We start from the raw sequence: 27,518 nt of genomic DNA, 5'->3' as shown, positions 1-27,518 counted from the left end.
ATGACAGTGTTTTAAATATTCTTCTGACAGGCGTTGTTCGAATATATTTTTCACCATGAAAATGACGTAAAAAATGTGAGTAATTCATATGTTCCATTTTCAGTTTTTATTAAGTTTTATTCAGTTATTTCCGTCAGTATTCTGCTAAACTAAGGATCCAGATGGTATATTACATCTCAGTACAGAAGTGAAGCATTAGAAGTTGTTTAAGAGAGAGAAATGCTTTCTTACAGGGGTGCTAATCTGCAAATACTCTCTTTTTTGAGAAGCAGAACATTCTTATGCTTAAAACTACATCCCTCATCTATCAACATAATAAGATCCCTGTATCTAATGATTTCATGTTAACAGAATTTTCTTGAGCTTGAGCAGTTGCTGAAACTATGCGTTGGGTAGCTGAACTGCCTAGGAAGTTCAGAGTTGCTGAGGCTTGAGAGTGAGCAATAAGTTACAGAAGACTGTCCGTTAACAGAAGAAGGTGAAAATATCTGACAAAATAGTTAGTGATTGAATTGAACATCATTGGACATTTTAAACTATGAGATGCTTGTTTATGCATTTGGGTGAATAGAAAGGAAAGGTGCTTGGTGAAGCTGCAGAAAAATAGAATATCAATAGGACTTTGGGCACTTGTTCTAGAAATTTAATTCCATAGTGCTGAGGTGTTTTGTGGCCTCAAGACAAAGATTATATTGTCCATACAATTGTCTGTAACATTTATTCTCCAAAAGTTTTCCTCGTTACACAGTTTCACTGTTGCACTATCCAAAATCTTTCTTCTGTGGTGTTTCATATGTTACTGTACTGAATGGGTAAGATCAACTTTGGGTACATATTGTTCAAACTTCCAGAAATAGCTAAAGGTTGCAGAACTTTTTTGTCAGTTCACTCAGGGAAATAATTAATTTATTCAATGAATAAAGTGTCAAAATATTTCATTACTATGTATATGTGCACCCGGTTGAAATGAATTCAAAATTTCTGCTTGAAGTTTGTTTGAAAGAACTGTTTGTGTCAACAATGCATAGCTGACTAAACAGTTGCTGAATTTTTTGCAATACTACTGACTGGTGTGTGATTAGATCTGAAGTTAGACTCTCCAGTTAATAGGTAACACATAAAAAATATTTTGTTGTTGTTGACATAGATCAGAACCATTTCCAAATGTACTGCTATGTGAAGCTTTTTAATCTAGTATCAAATGATTATAGTTGTACACTGTCAATTTATTGCATAGCATTCTTTTAAGAGGATTGAATTGCAATGCACTATTAATCCAAAATACAGTTGAAACAGTAAGTGCAAGTGTCAGAAATGTCAGAGAGAAATAGCAGTTAACATTTACATATTCTGATACTGAATATGAAGAAAGTGACTGGGGTTTATGCCACTAATAATTAAAATTTATGTAGTTTGTTACTGAGAACTCAGTTCACTAAGAATGCAAGGATCAGTTGATAAGATACCACGTGCCTGTGACCTACACTTTAAGGGCATGCAGGATCTCTAGGCTAGACAGATAATTTCATACGGTGCAAGGAATTTTCCAAGCACTCCAGAAAAAAAATGTAAGATTTTTACACTGTACTGCATGTATTTTGAAATCCTTGCTAAGAATCCCAGATCACTGTATTGCAGGAACAGTTTTGCCTGTGTTTTTTTATGCACCCTAGCCATTTGAATAAATATCCATAAGCAAAGAAGTGTCAGCTTAGTCACCACTGTTTATTGTGTAATGAGAGGGAGATCAACATGTTTGGTTAATGATAGCATCTAGTAGGAAAAAATTATGTCACACTTCACAGTACAAGGTGCCTTTATAACGCAATGTGTATCTCTGAAGAGATTTTTTTTTTTTTTACTGTTCACTTTGCTTTCTCTCATTTGCTTTAGTTTCCTTTTTCTTCTGTGCTTTCTACACCATTTTCAATATAAATGTATTCTCCAAACTGTCCTCCCTTCCTTTTGAACTTCATCTGCATTAATTTTTCTTAAACAAAAATAAGAAATATTGTAACTTCTGCTTTAACTTGGCTGTGTCACTAGTTATTCACCTCTCCTGCTAATGGCTTTTCGTTAATTCATTTTCTTGCTTCTCCCTGAAACAAATTCAGTCACTTAGGATTCAGCAAGTAACAGCACTTATGTTAACTCTTTAAAAGTTGATCTGGATCTTGCTTGATCACCCATTAGAACATTCACTGACATCTTTTGCATCTTTGTATTACCTGCTACTGTGTGATATTGCACATTCTTAAAAAAAAAAACCCCACAAAACAATTTTCTGCGTGAGATGAGATGAGATGAGATGAAAGAGCTTGGAAGGTTTGTAAGCCTGCAAAAGTTTGTGACTGTATAGACTGAAAAGCCTTTACTTGTGGACTTTCTGCATGGGTAGAATTGGAAGAGCAGTTCCTGCAGTTTTGCAAATAAAACACAAAAGTAGTAGTGACGGTACCCTTCCTTTGTCACGGTGCTGATCTGGAACAGTCTGTACTGTTCTCAGCTGCATTATCATTTAAGAAGCAAAGGCAGTTTTATTATTTATCTTCTGTTTAATATTCAACTAGTATATAGAAAGAAAAAAAAAAAAAGCCTCAGCAATTTCCCTTGAGAAATATCATTAGTAAGTGTACATTCAACTGGACAGATAATGCTAGGAACTCGGTTCAAATTAAAAGTAAATACATCTGTCATCAGAAACATAGGGATGCAAGAAGGAGAGAGAAGCACTGAGCTTTTTCAGCCCTTGAAAATGTATTCAGAAGTCTTTCGTCTTATTTAATGAAAAATTAAACATTTCTCTGAAGAAATTTCTGTTACCCTATCCATTGTTGTTCTCAACTTGTTTCCTTTTGAACACGTATGCTTAGTAACTGACTTTCTGTACCCTTTGAGCTATTTCTAAAGCCATTTTATGGGCTAAATGCTGTAAGAGTAGGGCAGTTTAAAAGACTTGTCCAGAAATAGTTCAGCTGCTACTTTTTTCAGCAGTAGACTGTGACGCTGTATTCTGCCATTATTCACAGGTGGGTAGTGATGACAAGACACTTTGTTCTGAGGAAGAACGAGTGTACAACATATACTTGGGGCCAGAAGTCATGACCTCTCGTATTTCCTTAGTTCTTCCTAATACTGTGAAGTTTATACTCTCTGATAGGAATCTATTTCTAACAGAATTATGTTAGATTTACAAACTATAGAAATCAGGAAGACACTCACCAGAAGAAGCTGTGTTAAATTGAGTATAGCTAATGTCATTTACTCAGCTATCTTATAGACTATCCTGTTGTTTGTCCTCAAATAACTGTTGCTGGGAGAATTACTGCCATTCAACAGCCCATGAAAGAAGCAGCAGACGCTTGCTGTTGATTCCATCTATCTAATTTCTGGGTGCGTACAATACTATGTACAGAATTACTAACTCTCAAACAAATGTACATTTAGCAATTTAATTTTGCATTATAATAGTAAATTACCACAACCCTATAAGCTGTTTTATACTGAGTTACAGCTAGTAGACAATTTGGAAGTATTAGTTATAATACAGTTTACCTAAGGAAAGTAACGGTAACAAAATGAATCTCAGAACTATGCTAAGTACAGTTACAATTGAAGAATCTATATTCTTTTTCAATTAAAACCAGCTCTGATTCATTCTTTAAGAAAAACTCTTTTTAAAAAAAAAAAAAACAAAAACCACCAGAAAACCCACTAAGTATGAGGGGATTTTATTATTTTTATTTGCACGAATATAAGAACTGAGAATAAAATAACTTTGTTCTGAAAGGCTTCCCAGGGCTAAGACTGTTACTGAAATGGACTCCTGCATATGTGAGTAACTATGCTTAGTGCTCTGTAGAGTAACCATTTCAGCTGACCAACATTTCCAGATGATGAGTTGCATCCTAAAGTTTATTAAAACTTTTCGGACAATCAGTGTGAGTTTTTTTTCTGGTATGTACATTAGAAGCAAAAATCCTTAAAAGGACATACCAGTATCTGCCAATCCACAATCCATGCTGGTTTTCAATCCTAGTTATTAATACGACTACACCAACATTGAGCAATGCACAGGAGTGCAGGATAGGCATAACGCTACTGCTGTTATAGATTGGTTTTAAATTAGCATGCTGTGCTGATTGGACATTGATTTGTACCTAAACTGTGCAATTAAAAAAAAAAAAGTTTGCAGCAAACTGAAATTGAAATATGCTTGCAGTTGGTATTGACGTAGCAATGTGAAGGCTTTGACTTTTAAAAGTCTGTTTTAATCAATTTACTAACATTTCAAAGGCTATGTTGGCAAAAGATTTTGTTGTTAAATCAGCAGAAAGTCTAACTACTAGCATGCGAAAAGCTGCCATTGGTATGCATAAAGCTTTTTCAGGCAAACACTTTTTAGAAATACTGGTAACGTTCATAGTATTTTGGATTAAAGCTTTTATCATCACTTGTAAAGTATCGGAAACACAATTTTCTTATTCCTTTCCTACTTCCTTAACAGCGAAGTATAAAAACAGGACTTAATTTCAGAAACTAACTCCAAAATGAAGTCATGCTTGCTTTGTTGATGTTAGTAATAAGATCCCAGTAAGAGTCCAGGATCTGCAACAACAGATAAACTGCTGATGTTAGTGTCTACTAAGCCTGAAGCTGTCTTAGTTCCCACTTTCCAACAGCAGCCAGAAATGTTAGCCTTGCATGAAATAGTTATCAGAAATAATTAGGGTACCAGAAAGAAAGCTGAATTTCTAGCTACAGAAGGGATCGTTTTCTGAAATTCAGTCCTTCTCCTTGAATACTTGTCATCAGAACACTCTAAGGAAAGCTCTTCAAGGCACATTATTTGCAGTATGATCCTTACTTGTTTTAAGTGGCTGCTCATGCTGCATTAGAAGCAGGTGTAGTATTTAACAGACACGCATTGTTTGTACATTTGTAAATGCAACAGAAGTAACCAGTGTTTTAACATCAACTACTTTCCTAAATTTTCCTAGTACTGGGATAAAAGTGCTTATATACCTTCAGATGAACGAAAATATTTGTCTGGACGGGAGAAGCAAGCTTCTTCCCCATTACAGCTGTAGAGTCAAGAGGCCCTGTTGTGCAATTTGCAAAGCCAGTAAGAAACAAAGGGCAACCAAGATAAAAACTTCCATCAGAGGTCTTCAAGGATTCCACCTAAATGGAAGAAATAGTGACTTCAGTTTTCTCTCTCCTGTGACAGAGACAGGGAATGACAACTGTCTCTTTCTCTTTGAGGACAGCATCAATGCAAGTCCTTAGCCTGAATTGCTACAGAAAACAAATCATTCTTTCTCACAGAGCCAAAGAGAGCAACTTAGACAAGTTGTCATAGCTCTGCTGACTTCACTGTGCTGTGTCAAATCTACACCCGTTGATTACTTGCAGACTCATTTTACTAGCAGGAGGAACAGGAATCAAACCCAGAGGTGGATTTCACTAAATTACGCTCTTTCTAGTATTTCAAGTGTTCAGATTATTTTTTTTCCTGGAAATTATTGGTTCCTCTGCTACTGAGTGGCCGGTGCACAGAACTTTTCCATATTGTTCCTAATAGATAGCTAGTTTCTGATTTCTGTGGTCTCCAAAATGTTTATGAAAACAAAAACAAAGGTCAGTTCTTTCATATAAAAATACTGCTTTAAAGCTTTTTAGACCATTTCTGATGATATCTCTAAAATGTAACAAATGTAGCATGGCTTTGATATGTTCTGGGACAAAATGGAACTTTAAAAAAAGGAATGCTAACAATTGCTTCTTTGGTAGGTTTTTGGTACGGAACGCACATCTATTTGTTTTAACAGAAATATTGAAATTATACCTAAAACATGAAAAAACATAGATTCTGTCTGTGGTGGCTGATGGTAGCACCTTGATTAGCATACCTACTTTTCCAATATACCAGATAAAAGAGATTTTGGACCTCCACCCTCTTTAGGAGCTATCTGTTTCTTAGAATATTTATGTATTTTTCCTGTCTGTCATAAAATAAATATTTACATCATAGACTTTTTAAAGGAAAAAGCATTTCTAACTGTATGTCACGGGTTGAGGCTGTGCCGGCCACTAACGAATGACAGACGCTCTCTACTAACCCCTCTCCCCTCTCAAAAGGGAAAAGGAGAGAGAACAAGGGAGAGAGACTTTATGGTTTGGAAAAGAAAACTAAAACAGCTTTAATGAAACAATAACAATAAAAGAAAAGATAAATAATAAGAATAAGGAAAAAATGGAATATATACAATATGTACAAATATATACAAAACCAGTACCAAACCCAACTCCCCCCACCCTGATGACGATACGTCACCACCACACTGCAGGGCTGGCACTGGGGCAGTCCCAGGCTGGACTCGGCAGCAGACAGGGATGGGATGCAGGAGCTGGACTCAGGCACCGGATCCGGGGATGCACGGATCAGTCCTCCTCAGATGTCGGCCATCAAAGAAGAGAGGAAGAGACGAAGAGAGCGAGACCCTCATGATCTCTCAGCTTTATACTGCATATGACGTATATGGGATGGAATACTCTGTTGGTCAGGTTTGGGTCACCTGTCCAGTTCGCTCCTCCCTGCAGGTGCGACCTTTTTACATGCTTGTGACCCTTTTCACTCCCGGCACCCCAACATGGAGTACAAGATTTAGCAGTGACCTTGGTCGCCATAAGAACAAGTATAAGCAAGGGCCTCTCTGCATCCCATTCCTTGGTACGAACTATAAACATCAGGCCTTATCACCGCTGGGAGCAGTCACTGTCTGGAAAAACATGCTGCTGCTTCAGAAAGTGACGTTAGTTAGAGGAGACTTAACTGAAAAGTTAAAAGCACTAAACCAGAATTAGTTCTGATTTAGCCCAAACCAGGACACTGTACACATCTGAGAGTTCCCAGAAGTGGAGGCAGCTCGATATTAGCAATGAGATGACAATTTCTACAGTATTTCGAAGTGGCTGAACTGTTTTCTTTATTTTAGTATATTTTTACTAGTTTTTAATAACTTTTAGTGAACAAGGATAGGAAGCCTGGAAAAAGTGTGTCAGCTTACACAAATATTCTGTATATTCTGAAGCAGCAGTTCATCAGTCTGATCAAATTAATTTTATATTTTCTCTTTGAATTTCTAGAAGCTATTTGGATTACATGTTCTTAGAGGGAAAAATTATCCTTTCAGCTGCTTTGTGCACTAAACTATAAAGATAGTAAACAAAAAGCAGTGCCCCCACCTCAAGTTTACCAGGACTTTTTATTCAAAATTTTCTCTTTACAATAACCTCTACATTGTTCACTTCATATTCTTTTTCTTTGTATAAACATTGAAGGTATTAATGTTAAGATGATGGGTTTGTTTTGGAAGGCTCTAGATTTGGCAGCCCTTGCCACTGAGCACGCACAATTCAAGGACTGGTGGTGGAAAGTCCAAATTGGCAAGTGCTACTACAGGTAAGCTATTGTTCATTTCTCCTGTCATCAGTGAGTATGAGTGTAGGACCTGAACCTCTGGGTGTATTGGGCAATGCTGAACACTGAGAAATAGTTCAGTAAGTATCTAGTTGGAGAGTGCTGTGCTTACGGTTAAATCTCCTTTAGTATACAAGGAGATGATGTTCAACTGCTTGAGGTAAAGGCATCAACGTTGAGTACCTTTAAGTAACTGAATTACTGCATCTTCACCTTGACTTGAGTACCTCAACACTGTGCAGCGATATGCCTCTCTGAGGAAAGAGTTGCAACAGCGGGGAGGAGAGCTTGTGCAAGCAGCTTAGAGTGGTTGCTGAGGATCTAGCTATGATTGTTACAGCCGGTTCTACCAAATCAGATGAAACTCCTCCTGATACAACCGTGCTTCCCATAATTCAAACAAGTACTGAGGCAGCTCCCCCTTTCATTCTTTACAATGTGTTTGTCCCATGAATGTAGAACATGGATACGGTATTGGCTGTTAAAAAACTGAAGCATCATTTGCAGTCTTTACAACTCCATAAGCAATTCTTGCATGAACAGGCTGATAATACAAAGCAGTTAGCCCTTTAAAGTTCTGTGTTGTATCTTTGCTTGAAACTATTGCTTCTTTTTAGATGGCCAAACTAATGAAATTCTTCACTATCCTTAACGTTTATATGACATTCTTCGGAAGATTAGACTGATTTTTAATTTTTTTTGAGCTGTGGTGGGCTGATCCTGGCTGGATGCCAGGTGCCCATCAAAGCCACTCTATCATTCCCCTCCTCAGCTAGGCAGGGGAGAGAAAATACAAGGAAAGGCTTATGGGTCAAGATGAGGACAGGGACATCACTCAGCAATTACTGTCACAGGCAAAACAGACTCAACCTAGGGAAAAATTAATGTAATTTATTGCCAATCAAATCAGAGTAAAGTCATGAGAAATAAAACTAATTCTTAAAACACCTTCCCCCACCCCTCCCTTCTTCCTGGGATTAACTTTATTCCCGATTTCTCCACCTCCTCCCCACAAGCAGCATAGGGGGACGAGGGTTGGGGGTTGTGGTCAGTTCATCACATGTCTCTGCTTCTCTTTCCTTCTCAAGAGGAGGACTCCTCACACTATTCCCTTCCTCCAGTGTGGAGTCCTTCCCATGGAAGACAGTTCTCCATGAACTTCTCCAATGTGAGTCCTTCCCATGGACAATAGTTCTTCATGAACTGCTCCAGTGTGGATCCCTTCCATGGGGTGCAGTCCTTCAGGAACAGGCTGTTCCAGCATGAGCCCCCCCCAAGATCACAAGTCCTGCTAGCAAACCTGCTTCAGTGTGGGCTTCTCTCTTTTGATGGATCCGCAGGTCCTGCCGGGAGCCTGCTGCAGCATGGGCTTCCTATGGAGTCACAGCCTCATTTGGGCATCCACCTGCTCTGCTGTGGGGTCCTCCATGGGCTGCAGGTGGATATCTGCTCCACCATGGACGTCCATGGGCTGCAGGGGGACAGCCTGCCTCACCGTGGTCTTCACCACGATCTGCAGGGCAATTGCTGCTCTGGCGCCTGGAGCACCTCCTCCCCCTCCTTCTTCACAGACCTGGGTGTCTGCAGAGCTGTTTCTCTCACATATTCTTCTCTCTCTGGCTGCAGCTGCTCTTGTGCAATAACTTTTTCCCCTTCTTAAATATGTTATCACAGAGACACTACCACCGTCACTGATGGGCTCGGCCTTGGCCAGCAGCAGGTCCGTCTTGGAGCCGGCTGGCATTGGCTCTGTCAGACATAGGGGAAGCTTCTGGCATCTTTAGAGGTCCCTTCCAACCCAATACATTCTGTGATTGTATGATCTTCTCACAGAAGCCACCCTTGTAGCCCCCTCGCCATGCAAACCCAGTACATGAGCTTAGAGGTAATTCATCATGTTCAGGGTTTTTATGAATAGTGTTATAGAGACTAAGGCATCCAAGCAGGCACATGTACTGTCAAGATCCATTGGCTTGTTTCTTTGTTATGGCTGGCTTGTCTTGCTGTGTTTTGTGTTTTTTCACCAAGTATATGTGCTCTTTGGCTGAAGGAAAGAAAGGGCAATTTGCATATGGGAAAGTGTACCTTTTTGCTGTTATTGAAATGGTATAATTCTCTTAATTTTGTAGTCTGTATATCATTTATAGATTACTGCAAAATATTCTACAGTAAAACTGCAAAACAAATGCTTTTGACATGAAACAAACTTCTGTGAGGTTCATGTGCCACATACTGCCCCCTCCCAAGTGATCTGCTTGGGCGTCTTAAGCTGTGATGCTGTTTACAATACAGCATGTTTTCAACACACAGTTAAAGATTTTTAATATCAGCAACAGAACTTTCACCATTTCCCATACAAGGCTAGGAGAAAGTATTTTATAGATGATTAAGCATTCCCTAAACTTTACAGTGGAGAGTATCTACATGATCTTTGCCATGAGTAAGGAAATTCTGCTCCAAAACCATGTGGGTAGAGGCATGACTTTAATTGCTCATTTTCTACTGTCTATTCTGTACAAAGAGCAGGAGGGAGTCCTGTGAAAACGAGTACATCATTCAATTAGCACCAGAAAGCTACATGTACAAAAGGGGGCCAAATTTAATGAATTTGCCTTTGCCATAGTTTTGAATGGTTGTCTTTGTAACCTTAATATATTTAACAGCATGTTTTTTGTTAAAATGCACACAAATGTGTGACCTTAAAGTATGCTTTTGGGCAGTTCATGTTTGGTTTAGTGTGCACTGCTTCATTATTTAATAAGTTTTTTTTTTAAAAAAGACAGTCAGTACCTTCTATATCTATCTGTTGTCTCTTTAGGTTAGGATTATATCGTGAAGCCGAAAAACAGTTTAAGTCAGCTTTCAAGCAACAGGACATGGTTGACACAATCTTGTATTTGGCAAAAGTAAGTCATAGATTTGCTTGTTTAAAAATGAAGTAAAATTCTAGGCTGTCCCTGACAAGTCCATACACTAGAATAATAGCTGAGTATCAAGCTTGATACACCATTAAGTTTAATAGCGTGTGATCTCCGTATAGACCTGAGGCAATACATGCTAACAGTTGAAACTGAAATCTGTAGTTTACAAAAAGATTTTGGAGCTTACATATTTCACAATGAAAAAAAAAATCTCCTGCAGTACTGTATTCTTCACTCTAAACTCCAATGAGGATTGTACAGCTTCTTTTCTATGCAGAACACTGTAGCTATATATGGTCTCCTAGGAAACTAATGAAATAAATTGGTAAGTGAAGAGTGCAGCTCAAAATTGTAGTTTCACAAGCAAAATGAAAATTAAATGAACTTACAGGAAGCAATTGGAGACCTTGAAACAGATAATGTTCTATCAAAATAAAGGCATTAAAAGCTTTACAAGAACAAGTGACACAGCTAAGCCTCAGAATTACTTGTTTACCAGGGTACATATCAGATTCTAAACATTTTTTATGACGATCAAGGAAAGGTGGCCTGTGAGAAACTAAAACTGGATTTTTCTTCCTCTTGTCCTAGAAGGAGATGAAATCAGTTGCTCTTCATCAGCTCCCTTTAAGCCAGCTGTCACAGGCCCATCCAAAAGTCATCACTACTAGTGGATAATTCAGATATTCATATGGCATTACTTGCTTTAGCTTTACATTTCTTGAGCAATTTACATCTTTTATTTAAATGATCATCATTGCTACCTGGAGACTTGTCTTCAATATAGCAGTTAGAGTTAGTTTACTCAATTGAGCTTAGTAATTTTAGATTTCTGTCGCTACCAGGAGTCATTCTGCAAAACACATGAGCTGCACAGGGTGATTAAATTGGCAAGGTAATTTGATTAACAAACAGTGATTCATTATGGGAGATACACATTCCCCCCACATTATTACTAGCTCAAGTAGGAGCTGCGTTTGAACTTTCACCTCCCGTCCCATAGACCAGCTCGCTCAAGTATGAAGCATCGCACAACATGATTTAGTGACTGGGTGGACAGGCAATAAAGTAGGGCACTGACATACAGCTCAATCTGACAGTACTGAAAAGATAAGATTTGAGTTAAGCAGCCATTAAAAAAATAATACGATTGCATCAAGTTCTGTGCAAACAGACCCATACTGTGGTACCAATGCGTTTTCTGTTTATATTCATTATTACAACAGCTATCTGTTGGGCTTTTTAAAATATTTTCCTGAAAGCTAACTCTCCCTTAAAATGTAATCTATGAAAAGCTAAAAGACCAAAAGAAAACTAAAAAAAAATAAAAGAGTCTTTGAAGAAGCTGGGGCTGCTGAGAAGTTACAAAGTATTTCGTGACCCAGAAGAGCTGGGAATTGGATATTTTTACCAGAGATAAGAGAGATACCAAGAAGAAAATCGAGCCATTCTGCATTTAGCATCTAGAACTTAATGACTATAACTGTAGTACTCAAAGACCAGGTCTCCCCAAAGGAGCTGTGAGTAGGTGGAAGTTGTTCTACCTATCTTCTAATTTCTTCTGTCAGTCATCTGGACAGTCTGCAGAGATGATGGACAGTGTGATATGCCACTGGATGTAGGAATTCTGTAGTAGAGTACTGTGGCTGCATTGCCTTGGCATAATATTTGCACAGAGCATCTGTAGCAAGTGCATCTTTGAAGTGAACCTCCAGATGCAGCAGTAGAGCAGACTTGAGTCATAATGCTCAGAAAGCATACTTCATAAGCAAACATTAAAAGATTAAAAAGGAGCAGATCTAGTGGAATTTCCTGTCCTCCATTTTTTCCTCTATTTTGCCCTAAGAATATGAAGATAGCTGTGCTTCATAGCTAGATCAGGTCAAAAAATAAGCAAGTAAACAAAAAACCAGCTAATTAGAATTTTCTCTCTGTTCAAAGAAAATATGAAATTATTTGTACATATGGCGGTGTGCGGTACACATTTAGGATAAATTGTAGAAGTCACTCACATAGGTGATAGGTAAAAGAACTAACTAAGGTTCTTCTTAAGAAGTTATAACCAGCTATCATGTATTCTCTTTCGTCTGTGTACTTTCCACTGAAACTCTTTACAGAATAATTTAGTTGTAGAAAACTGTTGCTAGAAGAAAATAAGGAGCATGACAGTCACAACAGAGACAATTATTTAAAGCTTAAAATTTAGTCCAGACATAAAATTAATCAGAAACTGCTTCATGGTTTATAAATGAAAAACTATAGCAAATGACTTGAAGTCTGTTCTAGATACAGCAACATGCCCAGATAAGAGAGCATTAGTTGATTTAAAGCATGTTCATTGATGCTGTCATTAATGCAGTCCTGGTCTACCAGGTACCACACCCCCCAAAAAAACCCCAAACCGCTCTTTTACTGCTTCTTAAGAGAGGGAATTGGTTTTCCAGCTTGATACAAGAAATGCAAGTGACCTTAGCAAAATGGCTGGGAAAAAAACGCCTGTATTTTTCTTTCTTTTTGCCAGTGATCAACTTGAAGTGGCAGTCCCTTTACTAGGACAGCACTCACAGTCAGCAGCTCTTTGACAATTAAGAATGTCACTTGAGTGGTCGTAGGAAAGGATTCTTTGCAATTGTCTACAGCAGTATATATCTATATGGATTCAAATAAAGAACTTATGACTTTAACTAGTATTTTGATTGTTGGCATTCAAAAGTCCATGAAGCTCAAGGGCAGAAGAGGAAAATGTGTTTGGAGGTTTCTCAGGTGTTTGATTGATGTTGATATTTTTCTTACATTGCATCACAAAATGTTTGTGTTGGGATACCAGACACAGATTCTTTCTCTTTTTTTAGTTATATCATGTATTGTCACTATTTAATGTAGCATTTCTGCAACAGGAGCACTCAAAACACTTTTCCACTCAGTGGGAGAGATTAATCACTCTTAGCTATCTAGTTTCCCAAAGTAGGTGTACGGGGTTTTTTCCTTTGCTGTAGCTGTATTTACCATACCCCACAAAAGGAGAGCTTTACAGTTGTACTCTCAGACAGCTGCAGAGGTGGTCTTTATCAACACGTTGATGTCCTCTATCTAATTCTCACACAACGTTATCCACATAATACATTGTCATAATCAACACAGAAGCCAAAATCACAGAGACCAAACTGCCCTCTTTCTGTAACGGGATTTTATTGTTTGTGACAGGGGAGGTTGGCTGACCAGTAAGGAAATTTGAAAGTGTCCCTACTCTGTGCGGTGCAGTCTTACTTAACTAAGTAAAGTATTTTGGTATTCCAGCCCTATCAACCTGAAGATCCATTTTTTTAAAGCCTAAACATAAGGTTTTTTAAAATACATTAAACAAGAAAATATTAAAGGCAGTACCTTCACTTCAGTGTCAAAGTATATTATTTTGATATGATAATAAATAACAAGTGACTTTTTTGGTTTATTAGTAATGTCCAGATGAATTAATAATGTCTAGGTGATATGCATGCAAATTTAATTATCTTAATTAGCCTGTTTTATCTTAATTACAGAGATTTATTCAGTATTCACTCCATTGTTTTCCCAGTATTAGTTACCATCTCGGCTAATGGTTTGCTGCATAAAGGGGGGTGTCACCCCTTTTATTTATCTCCCTTGTTAAACAGCAGTGCAAGTATAAAAGTCAGACATTTGACATTTATATACACTTTTTATTTGCTTAGGTATATTTGCGCTTGGATCAGCCTGTAACAGCTTTGAACCTTTTCAAGCAAGGGTTAGATCGATTTCCTGGAGAAGTGGCTCTAATTTGTGGAATTGCCAGAATCTACGAGGTACGCACCCACTATGCAATCCTTGTTGTGGCCAAGGTTAGCTGCCTGAGCAAGAAAAAAAGAGACAATAGTTGAATATAACTGTAAGGTCATCAAAGATTAACTATACTGATTTTCCCTATCACTAGTGCGATACAGGTAACATTACACAAAGATAGCAAAGTAATGTCAGGAGAGCCTTGCAGGATTATTTGTTTAAGTGATTGATCACATGAGTGAGATCCTATTTACCCTTGACACATGGAAGCAAGTCCATGTTAAATCAAGTGGTCCAGATGTTGTCCATGTAGCTAGGTCTAGTTTATATATGTTTCATCATACTAAAACTGCTCAAGTCACCAACAGCCAGCAGGATTAAAAAGCAAAATACTCTGCTCATCGATGTTGTCTTTGTTAGCACTATGTGTTACTGTTAGTTTCTCAAGCCAGTGAGAACAGTTGGAATCTGAATGTTTCTTCATTTAGGAAGTAGATGTTATTTTAAGTAGGATTAGTTTTAAAGTAGTTATTTATAGTATGTATTTTTGTGTCAAACAGTGGACTTAAAATTGTTTGTCGCTGAAAGTTGGTAATGATACTATTCCAGAACAAATGTTTTAAACAAAGTCATGAATTTATTTTTTTTGGGTCTACATTCATGCTTGGCATTCTTTCCTGTTCTCATCATTCTCATCTAACCCCTAAGCTTTAATACATTTTCATATTAAATCCTTTTTTTTCCTTCAGCAAGGAAGAAAACAGCTGCATAATTTTTGGAGGCTTTCCTTTCTGAATTGTTAAAGAGTTTTTAATATGAATATTATTTTGCAGAGTCATACATAACATTACATAACCATTTAAGGAATTATTAAAGAACAGCATATAGTTGACAGGATCTAGTTTTGCACTGACACCTGAGCGCAGGATTATAGCTTCATTAGCAAAGATTTGTACTGCAGCACGGGGCTGTTCTCATTACATAGACACAACTGGAGTATGTGTATCAGGCATCTTAATCAGAGCTTTCTCTGTCACTACCTTTTGACAGTAGGAAGAGTTGTAGACCTTTTTTGGTTTAAAAAAATACATTCTTTTTAAAGTGACTGCTTTAGTGCTCTTTCCTTTAATTACAGAAAATACATTTTTTCATAGGTAAATATGCTGCTGAGGTTAAATAAAAGCTTATTCTTTAGTCATGTTGAGAGAACAGTGTTTCTGCAGCACACAGGAAGAAATTATTCCTCTCTAAATACAGAAATGTGTTTATCTTTTTAATTTATTTTCTTCTGATAGGGGGTAGAATCCTCTGATGACTTGCACTCCTCAGAAACAGTGTGACGTTGTTTACAGCAATGAGTTCACCCTAACTCATCTTCCAAGTAGCATACATCGAAGCATATCTTTTTATACAATACAGTTCTCTTAACTGGCAAGTAGAAGTTCTGCTAGTAAATCCATGATTCCTATTTTCAAAGGCACGTAATAATTCTTCATATGCAATTATATTCTCATTTGTTTTCAGAGCAATTCATGAATTGACTTACAAAGCATTGAAAATAATTGAGACATTGACTGGAGAAATAAGTCTAATGTATGTTGCCATACTGGGAAACAGGGTATCACCAGGCATTGTGCAAAAAGAAGCAAATTGCACATGCTAAGCTTCTGACCAATCTCTTTTTCTAAAAAATAAAACCTAAACAGATCTCTCTCTGTAGCTGTGGCATAGAGTTAACAACAGGTACGGCTAGCACTGATAAATTAATATGCATTCTTCTTGTCGATGTGTGTGTTGCTTGTGAAGATGCCAGTTGATGATGTTGCATTGGATGATCAGGGAACTGAGAGAGCATACATAATTAATCTCAGTTAAGTACTGTACAGGGCATAGATAAAGCATTCAGTATATTGACATTTTAATAAGTTTTATGATAAAAATCAATGATAAAAAGTAGAATTAATGTGGGTTTTTTACAATTGTTGTAGGAAATGAACAATATCACCTCAGCTGCAGAGTACTACAAAGACGTCTTAAAACAAGACAATACTCATGTGGAAGCCATTGCATGCATTGGCAGTAACCATTTTTATTCAGACCAGCCTGAGATAGCTCTGCGCTTTTATAGGTATCTACGCTTGTGGGGAGGGAGGGGGAACTGAACACATGGGAGAGTAGTGTAAAGGGTTGATTTTTGTAATGCTGATAGCAAAAAAGAACATTAGGAGATTGGCATGGTAGGATGATTGAGCATTTGGACAAAAAATATCATTATAAAATTGGCATACCAACTCGGCCAGTGGTGATTACATCTCTTAAAAACTTGTCATCATTACATGCTGTCAATTCAGTTGCATTCAGAAGGCACACGGACTTCCTATTTAGCCCTTTGAAAAAGAGTAGTCCTTGAAAAACTCCACCTGAAGTCACGAGCAGTTGTGACCACAGAATCCCTTACTTGAACATGGGCTAGGATTCCCCCATGTTTTACTGAAAGCACTAAAACGGTAGTGTTAAACAATGCTGCTTGTTTTTTATTTCAATACAGTCAGAGTGCAAAGGAGCCTGACTCATATTCTTAAGTCTAAGAGCAGATTAAGTCAATGTAAGCACTACCGTCTCATTTCTGTTGGACCTGCTCTTTTATGCTTTAGGTTCAGAAACTTACAGCCATGCTGCAGACAGCAGCCCTCTTTTTGCCTGGCCCTCTTAGCCTATCTGTTTTTCCTATAAATGTTAATAAACAGAATTTTTATAAAGCATCTCCATTCTAAAAGACACATTAAACAACATCAATTTGAATCAAAATCTGAGTTATGCTTCAAATGTAAGATTAATATAGATTCACATACTAGATGTATTACTACTGATGAGAGCCGTGCTGAAGAACAGGAATCAAGCAAAAAATTGAAAAGTCTGAAGAGTTATAAAAAGGAACTGCAACAAATTACAGCTTGATTGAGGTTGAGGGATTGGAAAGAAGAAATGGAGAAAGTCTGCGTACAGCCCCATCTTACAATAAAGTCGAATCGTGTGGCACAGTCAAAAAGAAGTAATCTAATTTACATGAAGAGTGTTTGCACAGCTTTGAGTCTGCTAATCAAAAATGCCCTGCACTGCCCTTCATGAAACTTTTACCAAGTGTAAGACTAAAACACTTGGTTATTATGCCCTCTCAGAATAGGGAGAAAGGAAGAGAGAACTTTGTCATTTAGAATAGTACTCTTAGTTGAAATTAATCTGAAAAAATAAATTAAACAAATATTTTCTTTCAATCTAGACGGCTCCTGCAGATGGGTGTTTATAACTGCCAACTTTTTAACAATCTGGGCCTATGTTGCTTCTATGCCCAGCAGTATGATATGACACTATCTTCATTTGAACGTGCACTGTTTTTGGCTGAAAACGAGGAGGAGACAGCAGATGTGTGGTACAACTTGGGACATGTGGCTGTGGTATGAAAAATATTAACAACTTTTCTGAATAAATACAATTTTACAAACTAGGAAGGAGTCACTGCCTTGCTTTGAAATATGAAACCCAATAGTGTACAGGATAAATGCAGTACAGATTAAAGGTTTACTTGCACTTCACTAGAGAGGAAGAGGAAAAAGAGGTTCTGTACATCTGCACAGAATGTGGCTTACTCCTGCGAAGAGATGCTCCCTTCCCACCGTCTTTAAGCGTCTCTTATTTCTAAAAAAATTGCAGCATATACCAGCCCTTGAAGGCCTTTGCTGCAATACAAGCTAATCTGAAAAAAAATTGAATTCAAGATTCTCTGAGCTGCTATTTGTGTTACATGGAGCTTTAGACTGATCCTGTTGTCATAAAAATAGGTATTCCGCAGCGTGTAGCAGACACTAGAGCACTATGTGTGTCATAGTGGAGAAGGCATGTTCCTCTGTCTTATAGGCAGTTATAGAAATGTTGTGTAATTGTGGGATAAAGTTTGTCAAATTTCTACACTAATTTGCATTCATTGCCCAATTTTGTAGAAGTTCTTCCAGAAGTTGTGTTGGATTTCTGTTTAGCTGCGTGCCCAGAATAAGGTTACTGAATAGAGTTTTGACAGGTTTCTAACATGAGTTGTATTCAAGTGCTGATTATGACTTAAGTCAGAAACTCAACTGTTCTTGATTGTACTGCAACTAGGATAAACACATTAATTTATACTGCCTAAAACATTGAAATTTGAACTGGTGTGCCTATATTTTCTAGCATTTGTCGCTTTTAATGTTTAACCTTATGCTGTATTGCTGTTGATCATAACACTAGAGCGTTAAAGAGTAGTCAGGTGCTCCGTATGAAGAAATTCGTCTCCCTTAATTTTTGTCTTCTAAAAACTAGCCTTATATGTGATGTTTTTAGTCTGTGTAGAGACAGAGAGGCAGGATGGCTTACCCTGTGGAGGCACCTACTATAGATGGTAGCAGGTCGTGTAGTTTTTAGATGACAATTTAGTCATCTCAGAGTTAAATTAGATGAAGTGAGTATCACTTAGAGCATGGAAGTTTGTCCTGGAGAGAAATGATTCTGTCTGGAGGAAGAATAAGCAGTAAATGAGAGAATCTGGGAAGAAAGCACATATGGTTCTGATCAGCATGTTTTTATTGTAATTTGTATTCCGTGGTAGTGCATATGGGTGAAAAGATACTCCAGACAACAAGACAGGTGCGTGTTGTTTCCAATCTTTTCACAAATTAAAATACAATCTTCCTTTTAGGGGATAGGAGACCTGAATCTGGCTTACCAGTGTTTCAAGCTAACGTTAGTCAACAATAACGACTATGCAGAAGCTTACAACAACTTGGCTGTGCTGGAAATGCGAAAAGGTCACATTGAACAGGTTGGTGTTGAATCCCAGCCTAAGCAGAATGCTTCCTTTGGCCCTTTTGTACTTAGGAAATGTCATTTTCCTGAGGTGGAAGCATTGTATGAACATCTAACTTACTATTAAAGGCAAAAAACATGGATAACTTCTATATGTGTTTCACTGTAACCCTCACGTTGTCATGCCATCTCCCGTTAAACTGCTCATTCTTACGCATATCCAAATGATTCATCAAAGACAAAGTTTACAGTGGCTTTGCAGTTGTTGAGATCTTTTTTCTACATTGATACCCAAAACAAACCCCATCATTCTGTAATCATCACTTAAATTACAACTTTTATGATATATTCGGTTTATAAATGTAGAGAATATAATTTTGCTGGGTGGCAGAAGACAGCAGTCAGATCAGCTCTTAAAAGATTTTTTTCAACAAGGAGATTGCTTTAGAGTTTTGTCCCAAAGCAGCAAGTTCTTGATAAATACTTTTGCATCAGTAAGCTTGGTGGTTCATCTTGCCTAATGCAAGTATACTAAGTTGTATTGCACTTAGATATGTAATTTACATGCACAGTGGATTAAATGTATTGATTTCTTATAAACTTGCAGGGAAAATTAATATGCGTTTGTTGGATAGTTTGAACTACTGTGGGATTGTTTTAATCCTTACAGGAGCAAGCCTATTTTGATGGACTCATATATACATCAGAGAGCTACTATACAATATAGAGACTTGTAAATACCTTTTTAAAGAGCAAATTCTCAAAGTTAACTTTATTCAGATAACCTGCCAATTACACTGGAAACACTGAAATTAATCCAGCACTATATGTTTCCAGTAAAACTTGGGGTTTAGTTACAGTTTCATAATCAGTAAATTTACAGACATTTAATTCCCAGGTGGAACTTACATCCAGTGTGGAGGTTGTGATTGCTAGTAATTAGCACTGCAGACCGTTTCCATTATAATCAATTGTTTCCTGTCTGCTTTAGTTTTTATCTTCTTTTCTATTTTCTTCGTGTATCACATGTATAATTAAAAATTAGGGTCATCATGGCAATAAAATTACACACAGAAGAATAAAAAATGTGAAGATATTTTGCTTATCTCGGATTTTATTTTATTTCCCAATGTTCTTTCATATGTACCGTTGCATGTGCTCGGAATTGTCAGATGTAGGGAGTTTTAATAATAACTTCTTAACTCTGCCTTCTAAAATGGTTTACAGATACTTTTGGTTTTAAAAGATCATTTTTCCCCCAAAGTTCTCAGTTTTTTAGTAAAGGCATTTGCAAGTTGACCTTAATTTTATATTGGATTTATAGCATGAAAATGCACCCTCCGGTACTTAATTTTTCATTAGTTTTTAATGCTACTATTTTGCTAGTCAGAAAAAAAGAATTAATTTCATTGAAATTTTAGAGTGTGAAAACTCATGATAAAATTTAGGTTTTCAGGGATGCTTAAGACAGTGTTGTCAGAGACAACAGATAAATACATTAGGGTGGGACTTGAAATACTTTTTTTTAAAACTAATATCTTCTGCTCAGTGTTTAGAACTGAATTGCTTAATTAAATAAGTCCCAACGTGTTTCTTCTGACTCAACCAAAAATCTTACTCATTTCAATGCTATTAAACTATGTTATGCCTAAATGTACTATGGAGCAACTCATACATAGTTGAAGGTGGCTTTCTTAGTAAAGGCCTCGTAAAGAAAATACAGGATGATTTCTTTTAAGAACGGTGCAAATCGCATTGGATTCTTGCTATCTTCCCTCCCTCACAGATTTAATTATTTTTTTCCTTTCTCTACATAGGCAAGAGCTTTGCTGCAGACTGCTTCTTCTTTAGCACCTCATATGTATGAGCCTCATTTCAATTTTGCAATACTCTCAGAGAAGGTAATGTACTATCCTGTTCTTGCAATCTAAAAATTGAGCTTTGGTGGGGCAGTTGGGTTTTTATTGTTATTACTGAGAATTCCAAATAGGTAAGACAAAAGAATACAGAGTGCATAAACTCAAAGAAAACTAAAGTTACATTTTCATTTTAATACCCAGAAGCTTTGTGTGTAAAAGTAGTCATTGAGATGTTTGCTTTTGAGACTAACTAGCTGTAAAGTAACTTCATAATTTTCCAAGTGCCTAGAAGATGGACAGTCCATGAACAATTACATCTACAGTCTTTACAGTCATTGACTTTTTCAGAATGTGGAGTGAAATAGTATCATATGATTTATCAGTAATTATGGAAAGAATATCATTTATTCATGCCATGATCTTACTGATCTCAAAAGGAAAGTCTGTTCTTCAGCTTTACAACCTTTGAATTTTGTGTTAATAATTTCTTTCATACAGAGTGTGTCAGACACTGAATTAACAGTGTGTTCAACATTCCTGTTAATAAGGAGAAACTTGTTCAAGTTCTTATATTTTTCACAAGAAAAAATTACTTCTTTGCTTGTGCCTACACCTTCAAGATTCTGTTATGATTCTGTGTTGTGTGGGCAGCCCAACTCCTACAGATGCTAAAGTACATGCGTCAAGGAGAGAACAACCCATTAATTTGTAAGCGTATCCTCTCCATTGTGAAACATAAGATGGTTTTGAATAATTGCATTCTGTACTTACTGATGAAGGAGTAAATCCTAGTCTGCAAATGTCTGGTTATGTACCTTTTGTGCAAAGAACCTGCATAGGTTGTGGGAGAAGAGAGAAGGCCAGATCATGCAGTGTGGTGATGCAATCCCTAGATTTGGTGTAAGGCTGTGGTTTACAAAATGTAACTTCTCTGTCCAGGGCCCTGGTTTCTTCCCCTTCAGAGAATTCTTGCTGTACTGAAGCTCTGTGTTGACTGATGCACTGGCAACAGAGGCCTCCTAATGACACTTTCTGTAGCTTATTCCTTTCTACCTAGGAGCTATCATTTTTACTAGGTGTGTTTCCAAAATTTGGGTTGTTTTTTGCTGAACCCACTTTCTGAGGTGCTTTCCTTATGTATGCTTCCTCCTTCCAGGAAATTTTGGCTATTTAGGAAAAAAATTAAGTTCCCTAAGTAGGGAACAATGTGGAAACATACTTCTAAAAGCAGCAGAGGAGCAATATCAGCTCTCCAACACTGTTGTGCTGCTCTGCAGGGAAGCAGGAAATCACATGGAGTTGCAGCTTACACAAAGACCTGATGGGTTGTGTTTTGCCTGTATGTACAGCAGCACTTTTACGGAATTTAAAAACAAATCTTCCATTTTTATTCCTCCTCACTTCAAGCACAGGGCATGGTGTACCTTCTTGTCACTTCTTCAAGAAGTCAGGTGGAATGGGATATAAAGTTACTGTCTTGAAGCATCCCTCCCATTAAAATCACCTTTCTGTCTTCTCATCCCTTGATGTAAGGGGTACATAACCCTGAGTTCAGAAGCCTCCATACTGAGTGTTTTATTTGTTCACTGTCAGGACCAGCTATGTTTAAACATTTGTGAACATCAGAAATGGACTGCACAGAATACATGATGCAAATACATCATGCTTGGATTTACAAAATTAGTTCGTGTGTTTCTTACAGGTTGGAGATCTTCAGAGGAGTTACACAGCTGCTCAGAAGTCAGAAGAAGCATTTCCAGGCCATGTTGATACACAACAGCTCATCAAACAGTTAAAACAGCACTTCGCTATGCTGTGATGAGCATATTTTTGTTATGTAGAAACAGTTAGCCAGGGCAAATGCCCCATACATCTTTTTGGAAATACTAGTTCAAAGTAGATAAATTATACTTAATGCATTCCTATGGCAAAGCCTGGTTACTTTGAGTAGCAGGAAAGGTTTGAGAGTCCTAATTAGTTTCTGTCATCTGAAAACAAATGACTTGTTAAAAAGCAGCTAGAACACACGTTGCAACTACATACACGAGCAATTACAGGAATGGCAGGGTACTGCCAGTGTGACAAGTTTGAAATACTTGTCTGGTATATGAGCAAGTAAGTCTCCATTTAATATTAATGAACATTTTAAAGGATTTTTTCCTGACTTTTCTGCAGAAAAGCGAGTTTTTAAATATTCCTGTGTGACAATCTGTCAGGTAACGTAGAGTAAGAGTAGTTCCTAACTGGTCTTCAGACTTGGCTTTTGATAGTATACTTTCTTACTGAATGTTAAGTTTGAAAACTAAAATACCTAAAAAGAATTAAAAATACATATGTAAAGCAGAAGTTCTTATATTCCTTGTTGTACTGTATGAACTAAATAAATTCCAGTTTGTATGGTTTGTCTCATTTGTTTATGAAAGTTAAGATTACATTCTTATTGCCACAAAAATTAGAGTCAGCCATCGTAACGTATTTTGAAAGACTCCACAGAACTGGTACAAAATAGCATAAATGTATGTGTTCCTCTCTGCCCAGGAGAGAGTTTATCCTTGATCTCAGTGAGGGAGAAGGATAATAGAAGCTTGCAAAGTTAAGTACTATTAATTGAGAACAAGGCATTGATTGGGTGGTTACCTATGCTACCACATAAGCCTTGTTGCTAAATAAATATTTGGATCATCCTAACCACAAGAATACTACTAATAGCAACAAAGACTTTGTCCCTGTCATATATCTCTGTGTTCTAACTAAAAGGGATAAATTTGCATGATTTCCCAACTTGACCTTTATAAAAGGCCTCTAAGAATTGTGGGATGTTAAGGCATTCTGAAATGGCACATCCTGAAACAGGCTTTTAAAATGTTTCTCTGGTATATTAAGGGATTATCTTGGCTTAGGGAGCAACCCTAAACATGCTTATGAATATTATGTCTTCCTTTTTACTATTCATGGCTTCCCCACCCTCATCTTTGCATCACTGTTGTGGCTGGTGAAGGCAGATGCTGGGGAGCCTGAAGAAGTGTACCCACAGCCTCCCCACAGAGCAGTCTGTAGGTGACAGTTAGAAACACTGTCATTAACTGGTATCCCATCAGGTTGTGAAATGCAAAAGCATTATTGGCTGAATAGATTCAGCATCTTTAATGGAGCTTTTTTTTTTCCACATTGATCTTTATATTGTCAGCAATTTGTCACAAACTAACTAAGAGAGAACCTTAGTCATTTTCATTACCTAAATAAGATTTTACTTTCTGCTAAAAAGGAATAATTTCTAGGGAAGTTCCATCCTTTGATCTACTGTATTTATGTCTTTCCATTTGACAGTGCTAAACTTAGGAAGCTACCAGGAAAGAAAATACGTGTCTTAGCAGTTTAAACACAACTGTTGAGAATTTTCGAATGTCATACTATTAACTCAAAGTATTTTTAAAGTTGCATAGTAAATAAGATTATTTCTACATGAACTGGAATAGAAACTAGTAATACAACTTTAGTTTTAGTGTGGCAGCTCAACAGCTCCTTACAGGTCCTTATAAGATCCAACTTACTGTGATCAATGCTCAAGTTAATGATCTGAATAACTCTTCTTTTTAGAAACAGTACTTAGAATGTAGATCTGACATGATTATTCTTTTAATATGGGGGGATGTGTGGAGATTGAAAGGGAAAAGGCTCATGTATGGTAAAAAATTCTTTACACAAGATGCCTTTGCAAATTAATTATTAAAAAAAACCACTCCACACACAAATGCAGAAAGGTCTAAATAAGAATTGCAAGCCATTCCAAATTTATTGTACGTGGTGTGTTTTGATTGCCCCAAAAGGCAGCAGCTATTTGCTTTGTTGACCTTTCATGCCCCAAAGCAAGGGTACGACAGTATTTTTTTCATGACTAGCACATGTACAAATTAAATCAAATGTGGTAATGAGAACAGCACCACAATGAAACAACAGATGAATGAGCAGGCTGTTTGTCGTGGAAGAATCTTTCGATTTTGTTGTATGTTGATTCGGTGCGAGCTCCAACGAACAGATGAATCGGCAAGCCCTGGGGCAAACCGCCTTCAGTTAATTGAGGATGACATTGCACAACACAGTGCATCAGAATCGGTATTCATCTCTGCGGTAGGATCACATTAGGACGGTATGACCTTAATATTGCAAGCAGCATTTCTGTAACATAGAAATCATTTTTCCCCCAACCTGTAGGACAGCTCCAGCTATGTCCAGCCAGCATTTATAAAGCCCCTTGGGAGTAGAAAATATGATACAATGAAAAGACAAAAAATTTTTTAAGCTACAGGGGAGGTGGTGTCTGCACCAATGCTGCCTGGAAGGAAGCTTAAAGCAGTTTGCTGGGAGGTCTTCCAGTTTCTGTGTCCATGCAGGAAAGGTCTCTACAGTTTATGGCTGTTGCCACCAATTCCAGTCAGTCTTTTGACCAGCCCTCTTGCTGAGGTCATTCTGATGGATGAATCCGTTTAAAAGTTGATAAAGAAGCGTCAGGTTATTAATGGATTTTGATTGTTTTGCAAGACGTTACAGCCACAGCACCAGTAACAAAACTGCGGCTGAAATTAATCAGAATTCACAGTTGAGGGCTGTGGAACACTTTGGCTGCAAAAAGCATCTTCAGAGGTCATTGGGCAGGAGAGGAGCAGTTTGCCGTTAGGTGCCAGTTCAGTCACTGTAAGATTTTGGCTAATGATCCCATTTTGTTGTTGCTGCTGGTGGTGTTTTTTTTCTTTGATTGCTTCCTATCTTTGTAGGCTAGAAGGAGAGATTTTGAGGTCATTCAGTCTGATCTCTGATATGACATAGGCCAAACTTTTTAAATTAAGAGCTCTTTTTAATGAACCCAGTTTGTGCTTGACTAACGATTTCCTGCCAGAACAGCAGCAAGTTTTGGTACGAAAAGCTACAACACCTTCCGTGAAAGATTTTGTATCTAGTCACTCTCACTACTGTATGTTTGTCTTCTTTCTGATGGATGATTTCAAGCTCATTCATGTCCCCCCTCCTCACTCGCCCCCCAGCCAGTGGGTACTCATTGTACCCCAGCACCAGCAGCTGAACCATCATTAGGATCTGCCACAGCTGAGTAGGACCGTGGCCTTTTTGCCTCCTTTAGGCAGTACTTGCTTTGCCTTTGTCACCAGAGCTGTCACTGGCATCTGTGATGGTTATTTCTGACCAAATGCACTGTTTCCCTACCATAGAGAGCATGAAATAGAGAGCTTACAAGAACCCTTTGCAGTAACCCACTTGTCTAAACTAGGACATGCCGTTTCACTCCAAAGAGCAAGAAGCAGCTGCTGTGAAAACTTACGGGCAGGTGTCAGCCATGGCCGTTCAGCAAGACCAGAACTGGACAGTCTGAAATGCAGGTCAAAAATCAGTTCGAGGTAAGTGCAGGGGAAAAGCAGCCGCCTACCAGGAAGCTAAATGAGCTGAGTAAAAGGCTTTGCAAGCTGCCACCTTGTTCCTCACCTACTCTAGAGGAAGTCTCAGAATTGCCATTTTAGCTTGTTTCCAGATGAAAAACATTTTATATTGCACACAGCAGCATACAAAGCGGGGCACGAAGCCACTGTGGAATCAGACTCAAAGAAAGGGTGAGCTTCCATCAGAGGGCCAGGACAAGAGGCAGCTCGCACAGTTTCCTCTGCTTGTTAGAATTTATTTAAGGTCTGGGGCTGCTGCAAACTTCCAGTTCCTGGCAGATGCCCGTGTGTACACACATTGTAATTTTGCACCGCCAAGTTCTGCGGGCCACAGAGTAGTATTTTACTGATATCCCAGCCATCACTGGGAACAAGAGAGCAGATGGCAGATGTAGAATGCAAAATGCCTCTTTCTCTATAAATAAAAAAAACCCTAAGTTTCTCTTTGTGCCTTAGAAGATGAATGAAGAAAAAGCCAAGAAACCCTGTTCCTCAAGTCATAGACAGACTTGCATCTCCAGTCACTTTCCAATAGCATTTGAATTCCTATGCTGGTAAGATGGTTGTTACTAATTTCCCTATTCACATTTTCAGAGTTTAGGGGTGCTCAGGAGATGCAAATGCTCAGAATCCTCTGTAAGCAGGATATATCTGGAGATACGTCACCAGAGAAAGCAGTTTTTATTGCAAAACTATCAAGTAAACATACCCTGAATTATGCTGAATAACTGAATGATCTGTAGAAGTACTATATTTACGTTCTTCTTTTTGTTGGTTAGTTACAGCAATCGCTTAGTGCACAGCCTTCTCCCTTCTTACATTTAGTTTACAAAAGGTCAGAAAAGTTTAGCTGAAAAAGACTTCCTAGTTAGATAATAGATCTGTATAGAATATGTCAAAAAATAAAATAAAAAAAAAAAAAGGAGATCAAATCAATGAGTTTATAGTAAAAAGCTCTCTTCCTGACACGTAATGCATTATGTTTAATAGTGTATGTGAATATATCAGCACATACAAATGTGGGGGGGTTCCCCATTTCCCATTTGATTTTTGACAAGTGTTGCTAGTGAAACCAATTATATTGCTTCAAAGATAAGTCTTGAAGCCATTAGAAATGAGATGCGAGAAGAAACAGCAGGATGCAAACCTGGCTCAGCACTATGGAAAGGGCAAACTC

The 27,518-nt window shown here is 37.7% G+C and overlaps 1 protein-coding gene across 2 annotated transcripts in view; it reads left to right on the top strand.

Moving 5' to 3' along the window:
- Positions 1 to 22,713, top strand: part of TTC8 (tetratricopeptide repeat domain 8) — a 45,800-nt gene extending 23,087 nt beyond the window's left edge. Inside the window, exons 7-15 of one of the 2 annotated variants that reach the window (XM_086462171.1) lie at positions 31 to 75; positions 7,380 to 7,465; positions 10,302 to 10,389; positions 14,115 to 14,225; positions 16,191 to 16,330; positions 17,483 to 17,657; positions 18,929 to 19,051; positions 20,853 to 20,936; positions 22,597 to 22,713. In XM_086462171.1, the coding sequence (XP_086318297.1) occupies positions 31 to 75; positions 7,380 to 7,465; positions 10,302 to 10,389; positions 14,115 to 14,225; positions 16,191 to 16,330; positions 17,483 to 17,657; positions 18,929 to 19,051; positions 20,853 to 20,936; positions 22,597 to 22,713 (969 nt within the window). Of the gene's footprint in view, positions 1 to 30; positions 76 to 534; positions 556 to 7,379; positions 7,466 to 10,301; positions 10,390 to 14,114; positions 14,226 to 16,190; positions 16,331 to 17,482; positions 17,658 to 18,928; positions 19,052 to 20,852; positions 20,937 to 22,596 lie in introns of those variants that run through there. The other variant, XM_086462172.1, reaches the window with a different exon arrangement.
- Positions 22,714 to 27,518: the final 4,805 nt, after the last annotated feature.

Source organism: Leptosomus discolor, chromosome 3 (genome assembly GCF_034619465.1).
Source record: "Leptosomus discolor isolate bLepDis1 chromosome 3, bLepDis1.hap2, whole genome shotgun sequence".
In the NCBI taxonomy this organism is placed as follows: Eukaryota; Metazoa; Chordata; class Aves; order Leptosomiformes; family Leptosomidae; genus Leptosomus; species Leptosomus discolor.
The sequence above is the reverse complement of the archived record's forward strand: the minus strand, read 5'-3'. Positions and strand labels throughout refer to the sequence as shown.